Source organism: Haemaphysalis longicornis, unplaced genomic scaffold (genome assembly GCF_048455015.1).
Source record: "Haemaphysalis longicornis isolate Haplotype H1 unplaced genomic scaffold, Haemaphysalis longicornis Haplotype H1 scaffold_333, whole genome shotgun sequence".
Taxonomy (NCBI): domain Eukaryota; kingdom Metazoa; phylum Arthropoda; class Arachnida; order Ixodida; family Ixodidae; genus Haemaphysalis; species Haemaphysalis longicornis.
Window position 1 is genome coordinate 185100 of NW_027526347.1, and position 16540 is coordinate 201639.

At 44.5% G+C, this 16540-nt stretch overlaps 1 protein-coding gene across 2 annotated transcripts in view; it reads left to right on the forward strand.

Moving 5' to 3' along the window:
- Positions 1-16540, forward strand: part of LOC144177900 (venom metalloproteinase antarease-like TtrivMP_A) — a 111531-nt gene that overhangs the window by 85906 nt on the left and 9085 nt on the right. For both annotated transcript variants that reach the window (XM_077705486.1, XM_077705487.1), the window contains 4 exons: positions 5218-5381; positions 11285-11359; positions 14616-14743; positions 14814-14863. In XM_077705486.1, the coding sequence (XP_077561612.1) occupies positions 5218-5381; positions 11285-11359; positions 14616-14743; positions 14814-14863 (417 nt within the window). The remainder of the gene's footprint in view (positions 1-5217; positions 5382-11284; positions 11360-14615; positions 14744-14813; positions 14864-16540) is intronic.

The following is a 16540-nucleotide window of genomic DNA, read 5'->3' on the forward strand; positions in this document are numbered from 1 at the left end:
GTGTAGTTTTGAAGCTACAAAGCCCAAGATCTTGTTGGCTGTAGTGGCTTGTAATAAAGATCTGACGTCAACGTAAGACGGCAAATCGCCGGTCTAAACTTGTCCATCATCACTGCCATACTTACCGACCATACCATACCATACCATACTTACCATACTTACCGACTCTCACGCAGCGTGGAAAAATTACTTACAAGTTAGAATTTTTAAAATGGCACTTCGTCTCCTTTTAACAAGGCAGAGCATTCCAGAAGTTTATATAGTCTGGATGCCAGTACACGAATCCCTTGAGGGGGATGAGGCGGCTCACGCCGCTGCCCGCGATTACATACACCGGGCCGTTTCTCTCACGGGGCAGTCACCGCCTCTTCCACCTAATCCGCAACCTCTCTTGCGCTACACATATATCTTGGCGAACTACGGACATAAACGACAAATTTTCCCCATTCCACACCACCAACTCACAAGGGATGAAGCAACAACGTTCAGACGACTTCAAACTAACACGTATCCACACCGTACCCTTCTTCATGCCATTCATCCGACAGACTATCCACCCACCTTCCACTACTGCCCTGCGCCCGGTACCCTATACCATCAGGTGTGGGAGTGGCAAAAGACACCGGACCTGCACCCAATACCCAACCCCTCTATACAACAGTGGACGGCGCGGTTGACCAGCAAGGACCTACGTTCCAGCTTGACCTGGTGCAAAGGGCCCGCGCAACCAGCCGAAGCCAGGGGATCCCGGACTAGGGACGGGCGGGTGCCCTAACAACTGCACCTGTTGTTTTTATTAAATATTTGTTTCATTCATTCTACGCATCGTCATCAAGCAACCATTGTACGAGGCACCACGGCACTCACTGCCATCGCCGTGATGTCAACTTTAGTTATGTGAAGAGTTGGACATAGGAGGGGCGTTTGGAGGGCAATATGCCACCTGATTTTGTGCTTGTTCGATGGCTGAAGGCAGCGAAAACGAGCAGTACTGTATGTGGAACATTTCGAACCTAAGTGAAAGGGTTTTTCTTTTTGTTTGCCACGCGAGCACACTTGTAAAAAATTTGCGTTACCCACAGCGGTGGCTCAGTGGCTAAAGCGTTGCGCTGCTAAGCACGAGGTCGCGGGTTCGATTCCCGGCCCGGCGGCCGCTTTTCTGATGGAGGCGAAAAGCAAGAACGGCCGTGTGTACGAGGTTTCGGCGCAGGTTAAATATCCCCAGCTGGTCAAAATTATTCCGGAGCCCTCCACTACAGCGCGCCTCATCGCCTGCGTTGCGTAGGCACGTTAAACACTACAATCAATCAAAAAAGGTGCGTTCGACGCCATGTGCTGTACCTGTGCTGTGAGGCGTACCGCATGTTGCAGGGTGGCAGAAAAATTTTGAACACCTGGGAATCTTTAACCAGCGTCGAAATATCAACATACGGTGTTTATTTCTCGTCTACATCCCCGTAGCAGCGGCAGGCAAAGATAAATGAACCTACATCCGCGCCAGTGGCTCAGCCACTTAATATTACCTGGGATTAACACTTGTGAAGTATTTGCACTTTTCATGTGTGAAACCTGTCCAAGCATATTATGAAATGCAACAAGGAGGAAAGTTTACGGTGTTGAAATTCGCCTTTGCGTGATCTTGCAGCTTGATGGCGCCTATACAGTCGCAGCGAAGGAAGGGTAAAGTCGATGTCTCGTATCGCCTGCAGGATACCGCGGCTGTGTCTTTTTCAGCCTTGCACTCTGCACGCGCGACCAGCAGCGGCATACTAGCGTCGCTAAATAAAGGCTTTTCGAGCATCGGCACTCTTTTCTCTCATTGTTATACGCCGCCAGGATTTCCATTTGGTCGGTCAGCACCACGTCATATTTGTTTACGTATGGGCGCAGCCATTTTGTTTCTGGGCGCCTATCCTCTTTCTCTGGGTGCGTTTCAATTTCCCCTTTACACGGCTTCGTTGCCGTCTTCGCGGGCAGCCCGCAATGTTAAGCACCGTTCCAATTCGAACGAAGCAGTCAACGAAGACTTGTTCGAGGAGACCGCATCAGAGTCAGCAACGATGGAGGCTACCTTCCTGTCTAAACTGATAGTGCCGCCAGCGCCACCTTTTTGCGTATTAACGTTGGAACAAAAGCACTTGTTCCTTTATTCGAATATTTACTATAATTTACTAGTAGTGAATACGACTTTGTCTTTTTTTAATTACGTAATGTTTGTAACAACAACGGTAATATTATTTACGAAACTTGAGTCTTGCGTGACTCCACATGTCTGCTACGAGGCGGTCGTCTGCAATGTTGCGTTTACGTCCGCGGCGCCGTTGCAATTTTATTCCTTTAGACGACTAGTTAGACTGCTTCGTAGGCTGTCTACGAAGCTGCCCGCTAATTGGAACGCAGCCACTCTCTCTGCTGCGCGGATGCTAGGGCGGCCGGTCACACTCTGCCCGTCACAACCGGCGGCGGTTTCGTTGGTAGAGATGGCAACACTGCAAGCCAGAAACAAAATGGCCCCCTGACGCTTCTGGGTGCACGAAGTGGCGGCGCTCTTAAGCGTAGCTTATTTAGTGGCGCTACGGCATACCATTGTACCACTGCCCGACATGCATTTCCTCATGTTGCGACAGTTGATAGTGTTGTGACTTCTCTCAAGGGGAAAAGGGCGTGAAAGGTTACGACGTTGATCTCGCGTCAAAGAGAAAAGCTCCGATTGAAACTGACCGCCTATTATAAATAACGGGTGTTCGAACCGTTTCGCTTTGAATGGCTAACCGTTATTTATTTTTTCGGTTCAGTACCGGTTCGGGTTCAGCGAACTCAAAATAAAACGCTTTGGGTCTGGGTTCACTTCCGGCAAAAATAGGGTTGGGTTCTGGTTTTCAGTTCGGTTTGGTTCCGTTTTGAAACCGCGATTAAAGGTAATAAGTTTCTCGTTCAAGCACAATGGGACTATAGACGGGCCCAGAACGCTCAATTCAAACAAAAACGCACATATCCACAGTGAGTTATGGAAGTAACTTCAAGCAGACGAGGAGTGTGTGCTTGTGAAAGAGGATGACACAGGAATTGGCTTGGCCTAGGCTGACCTTTCCGCATTTTTATTTGCAGTTTTGGGAGTTGCGAGGCTCATGTTTCAATCATATGTCGATAACAAAGCTCTGAACGTGCTAAGCGCTGAAGCTCGGAGAGACCTAAAAAAATAAACCTTTGTTAGAAGTAAAACAACTCTGTTATTTCTTTAGCTACTTTGTCTAAGCCATCGAGGGAGCGTGTAGCATATCTTACCGCTGCAACTGCTATATTACACACCGACAAAATTTGTTTTGTGAAATGTATTTCTTTACGATGACACAACAATTTACAATGCATTAAAACAATAACAACCCTTTCACCGACTTGCTTCACGACAGTTGCCTGGTGATCTTGTACACCTGATGACATTTTAGCAGTGTAATACGATGAGTACAGCGTTGGATTTAAAAGCAAGTTTTCCCATATGTATACGAGAAGGCATTGGCCCTCTTAGCTGTTTTGCGGAGTTTATCTAGAAGACCGGGCCGCTGGGGCGCCAAGTCATTGCGCCCAAATCTCCACGAGTTGTGGTTCTCTCATAGAACACCCAACAAAATATTTCGGAACAAAATAATTTCGGAACAAAATAATTTTATACTCCCAAAAACAAGGACCTACTATGTAAAGTACACTTTTGAATTTGCGGGATTAAGCAGTCGAACAACTTGGCGTTCACTATCAAAACTTCCAGATCGCTTAACTCATTTAAGCGCTTGCTGCATCCTACACTTTGCCTATCATAAAATGTCATATTCCTGGCAACTCACGATATTCTGAAGCTTTCGAATGAGTGTGTATGTGTATGTGGCCATGTATTTGAAAACGTTTATATTAGCTGACTAAAACAAATATCATAATCTATGGATAGTCCAGTATATATATGTACTTATAGATATGTACATTTTTGTGTATGTGTGCATGACTAGTTGTGTGCATACATGTGTATTTGTATTATTAGATTCCATCAGATGTTATTCGCGCACTCTTAGCATATCTTTACTCCTGATTTTCTCTAACATATTAGCATTGTTTTGACATTTAGTGGCTTAGTATTTTGTTTGTCAATTGTATAATCCTTATGCATTTATTCTTGTTCAGCGACTGCACGTAGTGTTCACTTTGTTTTTATCATCAGGGGTCCCGACTGCAGTGTTCTTCGCTATGGGATCCCTGCCTGTATATTAACGTCATGTTATTTACTATGTATGTCTAATGAAGTGAAACTGAAACTGCAAAAAAAAAGTGACTGCTCCGGTTTCAAAGAACACCCGACAGCTCCAATTTTCATTGAACTGCGAAGCACTCGTGATGCTGCATTTCGTTGTAATGACAGATAACTACTGTTAAGATATTTTCTGGAACCCAGGCCACCGTGTAGCCGTGCGGCCCCTCAGAGCGTGTGATAGCGGTTTCAAGAAGCTGGTTCCGTACGTAGCACGGCCTTTACATTCAAATTTGGTCCGTTTTATTAGACTGCATTGCTCCAAAGTCTTAAAGCACGGCCATGCCGCACAATACGTGTAGAAAGAACATCCAAATATTTCTATACTGGGCCGAAAGAAACAGACGCCAGTTTCCTGGTTCATCTGGAGTAAAAAAAAGACGGAAAACACACAAATATGGAGCTAATACGTGAATGTCGAACGAGAATTTGCTTTGCGTCTAGGCGAATCCTGTCTTCCTATGTTTATTATCTGTAAATTTTTATTGGCTCAATTTTTGCCCGCCCCACCGCGCGGAGGAAATTATAATTCTTAGGTTAAAGAAACGGAATTTTTTTCTAGCTAACTCACTGAACAGATTCCTAATCGGCCTAATAACGTTGTGAAAGAACATACTGTCCCGGGTACACAGCCTTGTTGTTTATACACGGTTGGTATTGCGCCTTAGATACTTCCGTGACAAGTTCGAAAGGCAACGTTCGTTTTTACACTTTTTAATGAGAATTAAATTCAATGCTCATGCGAATAAAATTTTTTCCTAGAAGAGCTAGTTACGTTCCCGCATGGCCTGCGCCCAAAATCATGAGGACTTCAGTACGATTTTTTTGCACACATTTTCGCCTTGCTGAAATGACTATTTCGGATACTTTGTTAGTTATCTGAAATATAAATGTGGTTTTATTTGTTATAAATCTATTTACAGGAATTTCAGAAAGGGCCTACAATAACAGCAGACAGCCTAGCGAAGCAGAAAAGCTTCCACAAAATGTGACAATTGAGATCTACGTTGTGTCCGACACTATACATCACAAGCGCTTCAACTCTGACGATGATGTTTTGCGCTACATATGCATACTCTTTAACAGCGTAAGCAATTCTGCATATATTTCCCGAAAGTAACCCAATACTTGAACATTTCTCCTAAACCGCGTGTGGACTTGTCACTAGACAAGAGAAGGGTACCAAGGCCAACTGATTTTGTTCTGCAAAATGGACAACCGACATGTGTATGATATAGACACTATAGTGTGCGAGACCAGAGGAAATGCAGCCTGTTTTCGGCGCAAATCCAGCGTTAAGAGTACTGAGAATTGTTGGTGAGCCAAGGCAATGAAGTTTAGGGGATTTCGTTCAGGGAGGTAAGGGATCTAAAAAAATGCGTGCGTGTGCAAGCCTTCCGCAATTTGTTTTCAAAAAGCGCAGCGTTTATCCTTCAAACAGCTTTAGTACGTGGCTTTTTTGTCCGCGAACACCATAGAAGAATGAGTATAGTAGTTAGACGTATTTGAGCTCACACCCGATAGTCGAACTTAACAAAGCGCGCACCGCCATTTAAAGCCTGGGACATAAACATTTGTTTCCTTAACTCCCTAAAGAACCACGTTCTGAACTATGTGCCGAGATCACCGTGCGCAACGTCAGACACCTTAAAATGTATGTCGATGAAGCAGGCACCCGACCACAAACACCCGCACTATATTTAAACAAGCGGAAATCCCACCGAGTGCCTCTTTTCACCCACACACAAAGGGCAGCTGGTAGGCACTTACAACTGAAGACGCAGGGCGAATAGCGTTCTCATCGCAAGTAGTCCAAGAGGACTAACAAGTGTTTCGAGAATGCCCCCTCCAATCCCACTCCCGGGATGGCCGAGATAAATCATGTTCGAGGCATTCCCCATCAAAAACCATAGCTTGTTATTTATTCTGGATCATTGAACTCTGAAGGTCTCATACCTGGAAAGCCGCAATTGTGAAACCACTTAAACAACGTTTTGCTAGTTTGGTGATTTCGTGAGCGAGAATTTTCAAAATTCTTTTAAACTTCTTGATCAATTACCCGTTTCATAAAATATTCGCGTATAGACGAAAGTTGGTTCAATAAACCAACATTTCCCCAAAGTAGCTCTTTAAGATGGCGTAACAAATGAAACTACATAACGATTTCTTTACATTTATTGAAATGGTGCATCTTCGCCAGTAATATTTTTTCAGACGTGTTGTACCGTTTTATACACAACTATTGTTTCCGCTTTTGCTCTTTGCCGTGCACAGTGTGGGAAAAACGCGCACGCCATTGAAAGAAAACATTTTCAAAACATATACTTCCAATGTTGGCTAATATGGCGGCTTTCTTGGTATGAAACCTTAATAAGGTTTCGATGCCCTCTAGATAAAACTACCTGATATAGCTCATATTATGCACCAACTATATTGCTGATCTAAAAATTTTATTCGTAATAAACGATGTTTCAGGCAAGAAAACAGCTTTTTGAAAGCTACAACGTGCCTCTCTTTCCACACTGCCAAACTGTATTCAATTGCGAATGAGTACTTTCGGCCAGTTTTTCCTTTAAATCCATCAACCACCCTTTGTATGATTGAACGAAAAAAAAACATGGTCGTAAGACAGGACAAACAAACAGTGCAAACTGCCAACTATTATATTGGGAGGGCCTTCAGAGACAGGTGCAGAAGGACGTTTATTCGGAAGCGTTGCAACCGTCGCAGACTCGGAACTAGCCTCCGATGACCATGATCTTCACAAGAGGAGGATTGGTAGAATAATATTGATGACGATGATTATGAGGGGAAGATGCAGCACAGGATGGTGCCCACAATGTACAACCCGGTTACTGTAAATAGGACGCAATGCTCACAACGTGCTCACAATATATATATATATATATATATATATATATATATATATATATATACATATATATATATATATATATATATATATAAATATATAGCGAATCAGAATAGGAAATGAGGGGCTCGTTGAAAATAAGACCGAAATAAGAATTGGCAGTCAAGAAGACCTCGGAAAGCAAAGGGGAGGATGTAGTAGCTCAAGATAAATAATTTGGAAAAATAAGAAAGTGGAGGGCATTTTGTGTGGAGGGCACCTGGCGGGCATTTTTTCTGCACTTTATTATTTTCCAAACTCTTTATCTTGAGCTACTACATCCTCCCCTTTCCTTTCCGAGGTCTTCTTGACTGCCAATTCTTATTTCTGTCTTATATATATATATATATATATATATATATATATATATATAGTAAGGAAATGAGGGGCTCGTTGGGGAAATACAGAAAGATAAGTCGGCAGTCTACAACGCCAAAGGAGGCATAGGGGTGTGGTTAGGCTCTTTTTTTAGTACGGTTAATGAAGTTAATATTTTTTTTAAATATACGGAAGAAAGAAAGAAAGAAAAACACGCGCCCAGAGTGGGGACCGAACCCACGCCTTTCGATTAGATCTCGAATGCCTTACCAATTCGGCTATCTGGGCGACTGTGTTCTCCTTCACTTTCTGGGCTATTTATATTCACTAGAAGTGTATCTGACGCTTGAGGGTGGTAGCCAGCGCCACTCAGACTACACGGGGAGAAGGGGACCTTCTTTTCAACCCCCGGGGCGTGACTAGAACGTCTACAGCCTGTCATGAGCGGGTAACTGGCGGGAAGCCCTCTTATGCTACCTAGGCATCAAGGCTGCCAGAATCGAGACCCTCGCTACGCTTTCGCAGAATAATATAGTAAGGAAATGAGGGGCTCGTTGGGGAAATACAGAAAGATAAGTCGGCAGTCTGCAACGCCAAAGGAGGCATAGGGGTGTGGTTAGGCTCTTTTTTTTAGTACGGTTAATGAAGTTAATATTTTTTTTAAATATACGGAAGAAAGAAAGAAAGAAAAACACGCGCCCAGAGTGGGGACCGAACCCACGCCTTTCGATTAGATCTCGAATGCCTTACCAATTCGGCTATCTGGGCGACTGTGTTCTCCTTCACTTTCTGGGCTATTTATATTCACTAGAAGTGTATCTGACGCTTGAGGGTGGTAGCCAGCGCCACTAAGACTACACGGGGAGAAGGGGACCTTCTTTTCAACCCCCGGGGCGTGACTAGAACGTCTACAGCCTGTCATGAGCGGGTAACTGGCGGGAAGCCCTCTTATGCTACCTAGGCATCAAGGCTGCCAGAATCGAGACCCTCGCTACGCTTTCGCAGAATAATATAGTAAGGAAATGAGGGGCTCGTTGGGGAAATACAGAAAGATAAGTCGGCAGTCTACAACGCCAAAGGAGGCATAGGGGTGTGGTTAGGCTCTTTTTTTAGTACGGTTAATGAAGTTAATATTTTTTTAAATATACGGAAGAAAGAAAGAAAGAAAAACACGCGCCCAGAGTGGGGACCGAACCCACGCTCTAGTTCTAGTCACGCCCCGGGGGTTGAAAAGAAGGTCCCCTTCTCCCCGTGTAGTCTGAGTGGCGCTGGCTACCACCCTCAAGCGTCAGATACACTTCTAGTGAATATAAATAGCCCAGAAAGTGAAGGAGAACACAGTCGCCCAGATAGCCGAATTGGTAAGGCATTCGAGATCTAATCGAAAGGCGTGGGTTCGGTCCCCACTCTGGGCGCGTGTTTTTCTTTCTTTCTTTCTTCCGTATATTTAAAAAAAATATTAACTTCATTAACCGTACTAAAAAAAAGAGCCTAACCACACCCCTATGCCTCCTTTGGCGTTGTAGACTGCCGACTTATCTTTCTGTATTTCCCCAACGAGCCCCTCATTTCCTTACTATATTATTCTGCGAAAGCGTAGCGAGGGTCTTGATTCTGGCAGCCTTGATGCCTAGGTAGCATAAGAGGGCTTCCCGCCAGTTACCCGCTCATGACAGGCTGTAGACGTTCTAGTCACGCCCCGGGGGTTGAAAAGAAGGTCCCCTTCTCCCCGTGTAGTCTGAGTGGCGCTGGCTACCACCCTCAAGCGTCAGATACACTTCTAGTGAATATAAATAGCCCAGAAAGTGAAGGAGAACACAGTCGCCCAGATAGCCGAATTGGTAAGGCATTCGAGATCTAATCGAAAGGCGTGGGTTCGGTCCCCACTCTGGGCGCGTGTTTTTCTTTCTTTCTTTCTTCCGTATATTTAAAAAAAATATTAACTTCATTAACCGTACTAAAAAAAAGAGCCTAACCACACCCCTATGCCTCCTTTGGCGTTGTAGACTGCCGACTTATCTTTCTGTATTTCCCCAACGAGCCCCTCATTTCCTTACTATATTATTCTGCGAAAGCGTAGCGAGGGTCTCGATTCTGGCAGCCTTGATGCCTAGGTAGCATAAGAGGGCTTCCCGCCAGTTACCCGCTCATGACAGGCTGTAGACGTTCTAGTCACGCCACGGGGGTTGAAAAGAAGGTCCCCTTCTCCCCGTGTAGTCTGAGTGGCGCTGGCTACCACCCTCAAGCGTCAGATACACTTCTAGTGAATATAAATAGCCCAGAAAGTGAAGGAGAACACAGTCGCCCAGATAGCCGAATTGGTAAGGCATTCGAGATCTAATCGAAAGGCGTGGGTTCGGTCCCCACTCTGGGCGCGTGTTTTTCTTTCTTTCTTTCTTCCGTATATTTAAAAAAAATATTAACTTCATTAACCGTACTAAAAAAAAGAGCTTAACCACACCCCTATGCCTCCTTTGGCGTTGTAGACTGCCGACTTATCTTTCTGTATTTCCCCAACGAGCCCCTCATTTCCTTACTATATTATTCTGCGAAAGCGTAGCGAGGGTCTCGATTCTGGCAGCCTTGATGCCTAGGTAGCATAAGAGGGCTTCCCGCCAGTTACCCGCTCATGACAGGCTGTAGACGTTCTAGTCACGCCCCGGGGGTTGAAAAGAAGGTCCCCTTCTCCCCGTGTAGTCTGAGTGGCGCTGGCTACCACCCTCAAGCGTCAGATACACTTCTAGTGAATATAAATAGCCCAGAAAGTGAAGGAGAACACAGTCGCCCAGATAGCCGAATTGGTAAGGCATTCGAGATCTAATCGAAAGGCGTGGGTTTGGTCCCCACTCTGGGTGCGTGTTTTTCTTTCTTTCTTTCTTCCGTATATTTAAAAAAATATTAACTTCATTAACCGTACTAAAAAAAAGAGCCTAACCACACCCCTATGCCTCCTTTGGCGTTGTAGACTGCCGACTTATCTTTCTGTATATATATATATATATATATATATATATATATATATATATATATATATATATATATATATATATATATATATATATATATATATAATAGAAGAAAAACTTCGAACAAGGTAAAAGCACGATTGTGGCCTACGTTTCAGCAAAGAGAACTTGCCCTGAGGAAAGCAAGTTCTCTTTGCTGCAACGTAGGCCACAATCGTGCTTTTACCTTGTTCGAAGTTTTTCTTCTCTTGTGTTCTCTACCATCTTCAAAGTTCTACTACTCCCTGGATTATATATATATATATATATATATATATATATATATATATATATATATATATATATATATATACTACATTGGAGTGTGGAGTGACCATGAAAAACATAACCACAGTGATTACGACATTTCGGCTAGGGTACAGCCATCTCCACTTGAAAAAGGCTGGACACCAGCCGAAACGTCGTCACCAGAGGGGCTGTGGTGCCCTTCTTTGACTACTTTGAATATCCGCCTGCCATTGATCGCAAAAGGAGCTAAGAGAGGGCGCCGCAGCCCCGGAAAGGCCTATAGAGCGACCCTGGATTGAGTTTTCTTTTATTTCGGGTGATAAATGCAGAATTCATTACGTTTCCCTTATTTTATATAATTGAGTACTTATTGGCGGCCCCCCGAGACAGCCTCCACTATTATTGATACAGAGATTACGTTCTTTTAAAAGCCTGTGTTCTGCTGAAAGATTTCGTGCGCAATTATAGGCGTTCACAAAATCCAGTTTTGTTTTCCGTATATTTCAGATAAATGCGGTGTTTATGAGCATCACTAGCCCTGCAATCAAGCTTCTTCTTGTGGGACTGGAGCTCACGAAAGACGTAAGTTTTCATAAAAATGAATTTTTGGTTGCGTTATTTCTTTCTAGATTCAAATTACAAATTACCACAATCAGTGATAGCAGCACTCGACACTTGGGTTGTAAAAAAATTAAGGCATTGCGTCATATAAATGGTGAGACTACAAACTTCTTTTGGACCATTACCTGTTTCAAGAGAACTCGTGGAAATCCGGAAGCCACTGCTTAACTGGCAAACGCAGGCCAATGCTTACTTGGGAGGCCCGAGAGCATTTATGTGAACATAAATGCGTGTCCCCACCACACTGACGTACACCAAAGAGAAACGGCGTTTTGTTTCGAGGAATACTGAAAGCAAGAAAACATTGCGTAACAGAAAAAAATAAATAATATAGGCAAGGCAAAAGAAAAAATTGGCCGCGTATCTGCTCCTTTCGTTGCAAATGCCGTCAAAAGACGATAGTCTTTATCTGCTTTCGCGAAGTAAATGCCTCCCTTCGCTTTCCCGCTCACCTCTCATGTTGTTCCTCTTGCGTCGCGCTCATCCCAAGGTAAAGACGCCAAAGCTTTGCTTAAATCATTTTAAATTACCCGCGTTCCACTGCTCCAAACCGGGTGTCTCGAAGCGAACGCTGCCGTACGGCGAAGACGCGCGTTAATCGAGGCGCCCTACTTCAACGTTTATAGAAGCGCGTTTCCCTACTCCATGTGCGTTGCAAGAAGAACGTGGAACCTATCTAGTGGAACCTTGCGTAACTGTTGTCGGTTGATTTCTTAAAATGGCGCCAGAAGCTATAGTGGCGCGGGTGACAGCAGGCGACGGCGGAGGGAATTCTTTTTCTGCAGTTGATGAAGTATTTAATTTCGCAAAAGTCAAGCATGTTTGATTTTTTATAAAGGAACACTGCAAATATCACTTCTGTATTGATTTGTTGTCTCATATTTGCGTAATGTGTTCTTCTTCAACAATGTTCACAAGTATGAACATTACACCGGACATAGACGGGTAGATTTAGCTGTGACTATATAAGACTATTGCGCAGGCATTGTTTTGCTTTGGCCGGGTGGCTGAATCGAGTCACAGACAGACAGACGTACAGACAGACCAAAATTTCTGGGTTTAAGTAGCCCAAGAAAGACTATCGTCTTTAAAAAACAAACAGTAAAGGCAAGGCAAAAGAAACTTGTCTCGGTAGGACATTCCATTTACTGCCGCTAGAAGTGCCTGAAAATCTGTTTACGCAAAAGTCTCAACAATCGAACTGTGAAAAAAACCTTCGTTCTCGGTTCATTTGGGCAACCAAGAAAACATTCACCGCTGATATGCGTAAATCAAGAAAGTCTGAGTTCACATAGGATTTGCATCCGCGCCTTTATAGTAGAAGCCCAGAGCGCTATCACTGCGATTCTCCACACACCGCCAGCAATAGAAGAAAACTTAAGCCTGTGCCTTCCACGCAACAAGTGGAAACGAGGGCACAGTATATTGACGTAGGACAGGCGGCACGTAAACAACATGCAAAGCACGACCACCTGGCCACACAGAACTCTGATTGTGCTCAAACTGTGGCCTGTGTCACCTGTGTGCCTGTTAAACCATTTCGCGCCAGAAACCAAGGAAACGAGGGCGAAGGGAGATGCAAACGCGGTATACCACTAAAGAAAACTGACGAAGTAGTTAGCGACAAAAGATGAAGACACTAGAAGGAAGTGAGAGACGCAACTACAATAAAGCAGCCAAGCCATTGTCTATGTCTTGAAGGTCCGTAAATGGAATAAAGTGCCCCGAGAAATCATTTCAGATAAAAAGATATCCCTTGAATTTGTAAAGAAACTTCACGGCAGTAAGTAGCAATTTTCAGCTGATTTTCAGCTGTCAGCCTTTCTGACTATTCTCTATAATAAATGCGAATGCATTTCTTAGTCGGGGGTTGTCGTGCGTTGGCCGGCGTGCGCCTAGCAACAGCTGTGGCGCGCCTAGCAACCGGAGCACGTCGTAGCTCGGGCGGGAGTAGCGGAGGGCAAGGGGAGAGGAGGAGCGCGCTCGGCGTGTGAGGGCGCTCGCATCGCGGAGCTCGGGCGGAGTAGCGGAGAGTGAGTGGAGAGGAGGAGCGCGCTCGGGCATGTGAGGGCGCTCGCATCGCGGAGCTCGGCGGAGAGAGCTCGCGCGCGGGGCGGGCGTGTTGCGCGGGTCTCTCTCTCCTCTCCGCGTACCCTCTCTCCGCTCGCTGCGCTAGGAAGAATATATATAAATGCAGTGGAGCGCGCGCCTCTCTCCGTGACTGCTTGCCGCAGCGCACTCATCGGTGCACCCAATGCATTCGCATTTCCGCATGATCCCCTTCGGGGAGGCGGGGGGGCGTTTTTTTGTCATTGAAGACTCGTTGTTGCTTCTATCGACAGTGCGATACGGTGGCAGCAGTAACTGCAGCAATATGATAATGGCAATTATCACGGCGTCTTTACAAAAGAAAACGCGATGCCGCTCAAGGCTCAGTAAGCGTAAATCACAGGAACGCTACGCTTAAATGCTCAGGCGATTCAGACCAAGGTTTTTGAGCTTTCAGATCATTAGCAAAACATCGGGTCTTTTCGGCCAATCACATATACTTGCGGGGTAATCAGGGGAGGAATATCGTTTCGTGTACCGATGCAGACGAAAGGTTCACCAACAGGTACCCATTCCCACCATATAGTGTCTATAAACTATTCCGAAAAAATTTGGAATTTGTCGTAATTTTTGTGAACACTACAAGGGTGTACCTAAGCCGTGCTGATGTCAAGTTGCTCTTCCCTGTACATCCCTAACGACGTTTTGATTCCTTTTTTCGCCCTATTTATTTTTTTGCCTGCTTTGCCTCTCCTTTGGTTATCTTGGCCGTCTATGGTTAACCGCCGTTGTTTAAATACTTCTCTGTCAACGCTTTCCCCTTTGCTGGCCACTGCATTTGCATGCTTTTTATGAGGAGAGCCTACAAATATTAGCCGTCCCCTTATGTTAATCTATTGCTCCCAACCTCTGCTCAAAGCACACTTTATTCGGAGCTTCTAAAACTTCAAAGTACGCCCAGTCTATATGTCACTGCGCTGCGCTGTCACGTCTGGATGCGCCGTTGTCTTTATGATGCATAGTTTTATAGCATTAGTGCCCGATCCTTTGATCCTTCTTGGTATATATAGCTGTAACGTTTGTGTCGAAAGTGGCGTGTTTAACGCACAATATAAATAAAAACTTCATGATTTCTTCCGAAATAATTACTAAACCACTTTACACCCAGGATGGACCTTACATATTTGGAAACGACGAGCTTATGTATGACGACTACAGCCTCGATCTTTTCAGCAAATACGTAGCCCCGAAGAAAGAAAGTTACGGAACTCCCGACGCGATTGTCTTGTTGACAGGGTAAGAGTTCTGTCTCCCTTTTATCATAAACGTCCGCATTTTCATTTGCAATTTTCTTTCTGTGTTGCAGGCGAGACATGTGTACAAGCACAGGAGGTTCTGTAAACAAACGGGTTGCAGGTACGGAGTATATTTTTTACTCGAGATCATTTCAAACCTCCCGGTATGACCCTCATTCCGTTTCAAACAGAATAACAGTTTGTTTTCTCAATGAAGTTTTCATCATGCTTATATAAACATCCGTGCTTCACATTCAGAATTTTGCGCCAGTTATAATTTTTAGCTGTGTCAATGGCCGCTTCATGTGCTCAAGTCAAGCAAAAAGCACTATGGAGCAGGTTGAGCTGGGAGTGAAGAAAGGTGGCTGTTACTAATTTGACCATCGTCATAAGCCTGATTGTGTCCCTTTATGACTAAAGCCTCTCCTAAGGTCTCCAGCCACGCCTGTCGAGCGCTAGCAGAGTCCACGCTTTCCCCCCACGTTTTCGTAGTTCGTCTCTGCATCGACTCCTCGGCCGACCCCTATTGCGTTTGTGGTTTATTGGCAGCCACGCTATTAAAGAGATGGTCCACCTTTTGTTCCTCATACGCTTTACATAACCCGCCCATGCCCATTTCCTTCGCCTAATGTGAACTGGGACATCCTCCACTTTAGTCTTTTCCATAATCCATGCAGCTGTTTCCCTATCCCGTAGCGTGATGCCTAGCACTCCATGTTCCATGGCCTTTTGTGTCGATCTAAGTTTCCTTTCAAGTCGTTTGGTGAGACCCGAAGTTTATCCCCCGTAAGTCAGTACTGCAAGAGCGCATTTATTATTAAATACAAGCTTTCTGAGTGGCAGCGAAAGCTTACTGGTCAGGATATCTGAATTTTTACCAGAAGCAGCCCACCGTAGCCTTATTGCTCGGGTAATTCTCCTTTCGTGGTCTGGGCCAACAGCTGTCAACAGCTGTGACTACATTAAGTATACGTATTCGGCTACTGTTTCTAAGACTTCATTACCTACCCTAAGGTAGGTAATGAAGTCTTGGTGTCTTGGCGTGCTTATTGGGCATTACCTGGAATTTTTTCGTGTTTTTTTAAGCTTGCAGCCATACGTTCTGAGCACATTTGGCGAAACATGCTCAGTAAATACTTGCTACTTTGACTGAACAGGACAATGACATCTGCTAACCTGAGAAGGCTGAGATATTCCCTATTGATTCGCACCCCGGGATTCCCCCACTTAAGCTTTAAGAACGTACCTTCCGGACAAGCTGTAAGTAGTAGTGATATCGTGCCACTTGCGAACACCCTTTTGTATAGGAAATTTACAAGTTCTGTGATGAAGCCGTATAGTTCGCTTGCGTCCGTCAAATATATCTTTTAAGAGCGCAATGTATGCCTCGTCGACGCCGTGATGATGTATTAATACCTTTATTACTGCTGATGTGGGCACTGACTCAAATGCCTATTTCATATTGTATAAATGCCAAATACAGCGACACATTATACTCGTAACAGGTTTCGATTACCTGGCTGGTTTTTAATTACCTCGTTATAATTAAGTGTCACAAAAACAACAGGTCGTCCCCAACATTTCTGTCTTAAACGAAATAATTATATTGTAGATATTGGCTACAGACTGATTAACTCCTTAGAATGATATGAAAACCCCAGGTTTGAACTGAAGCACTTGTTTGTGAAATAATTTCAACGCACTTTTTTTTCGTGCTGAACGATGAATACAACCACTTCAAACCTGATGATTTGGCACATTCCGCACATTTGCTTCCATGCCAATTTTCTCATTTCCC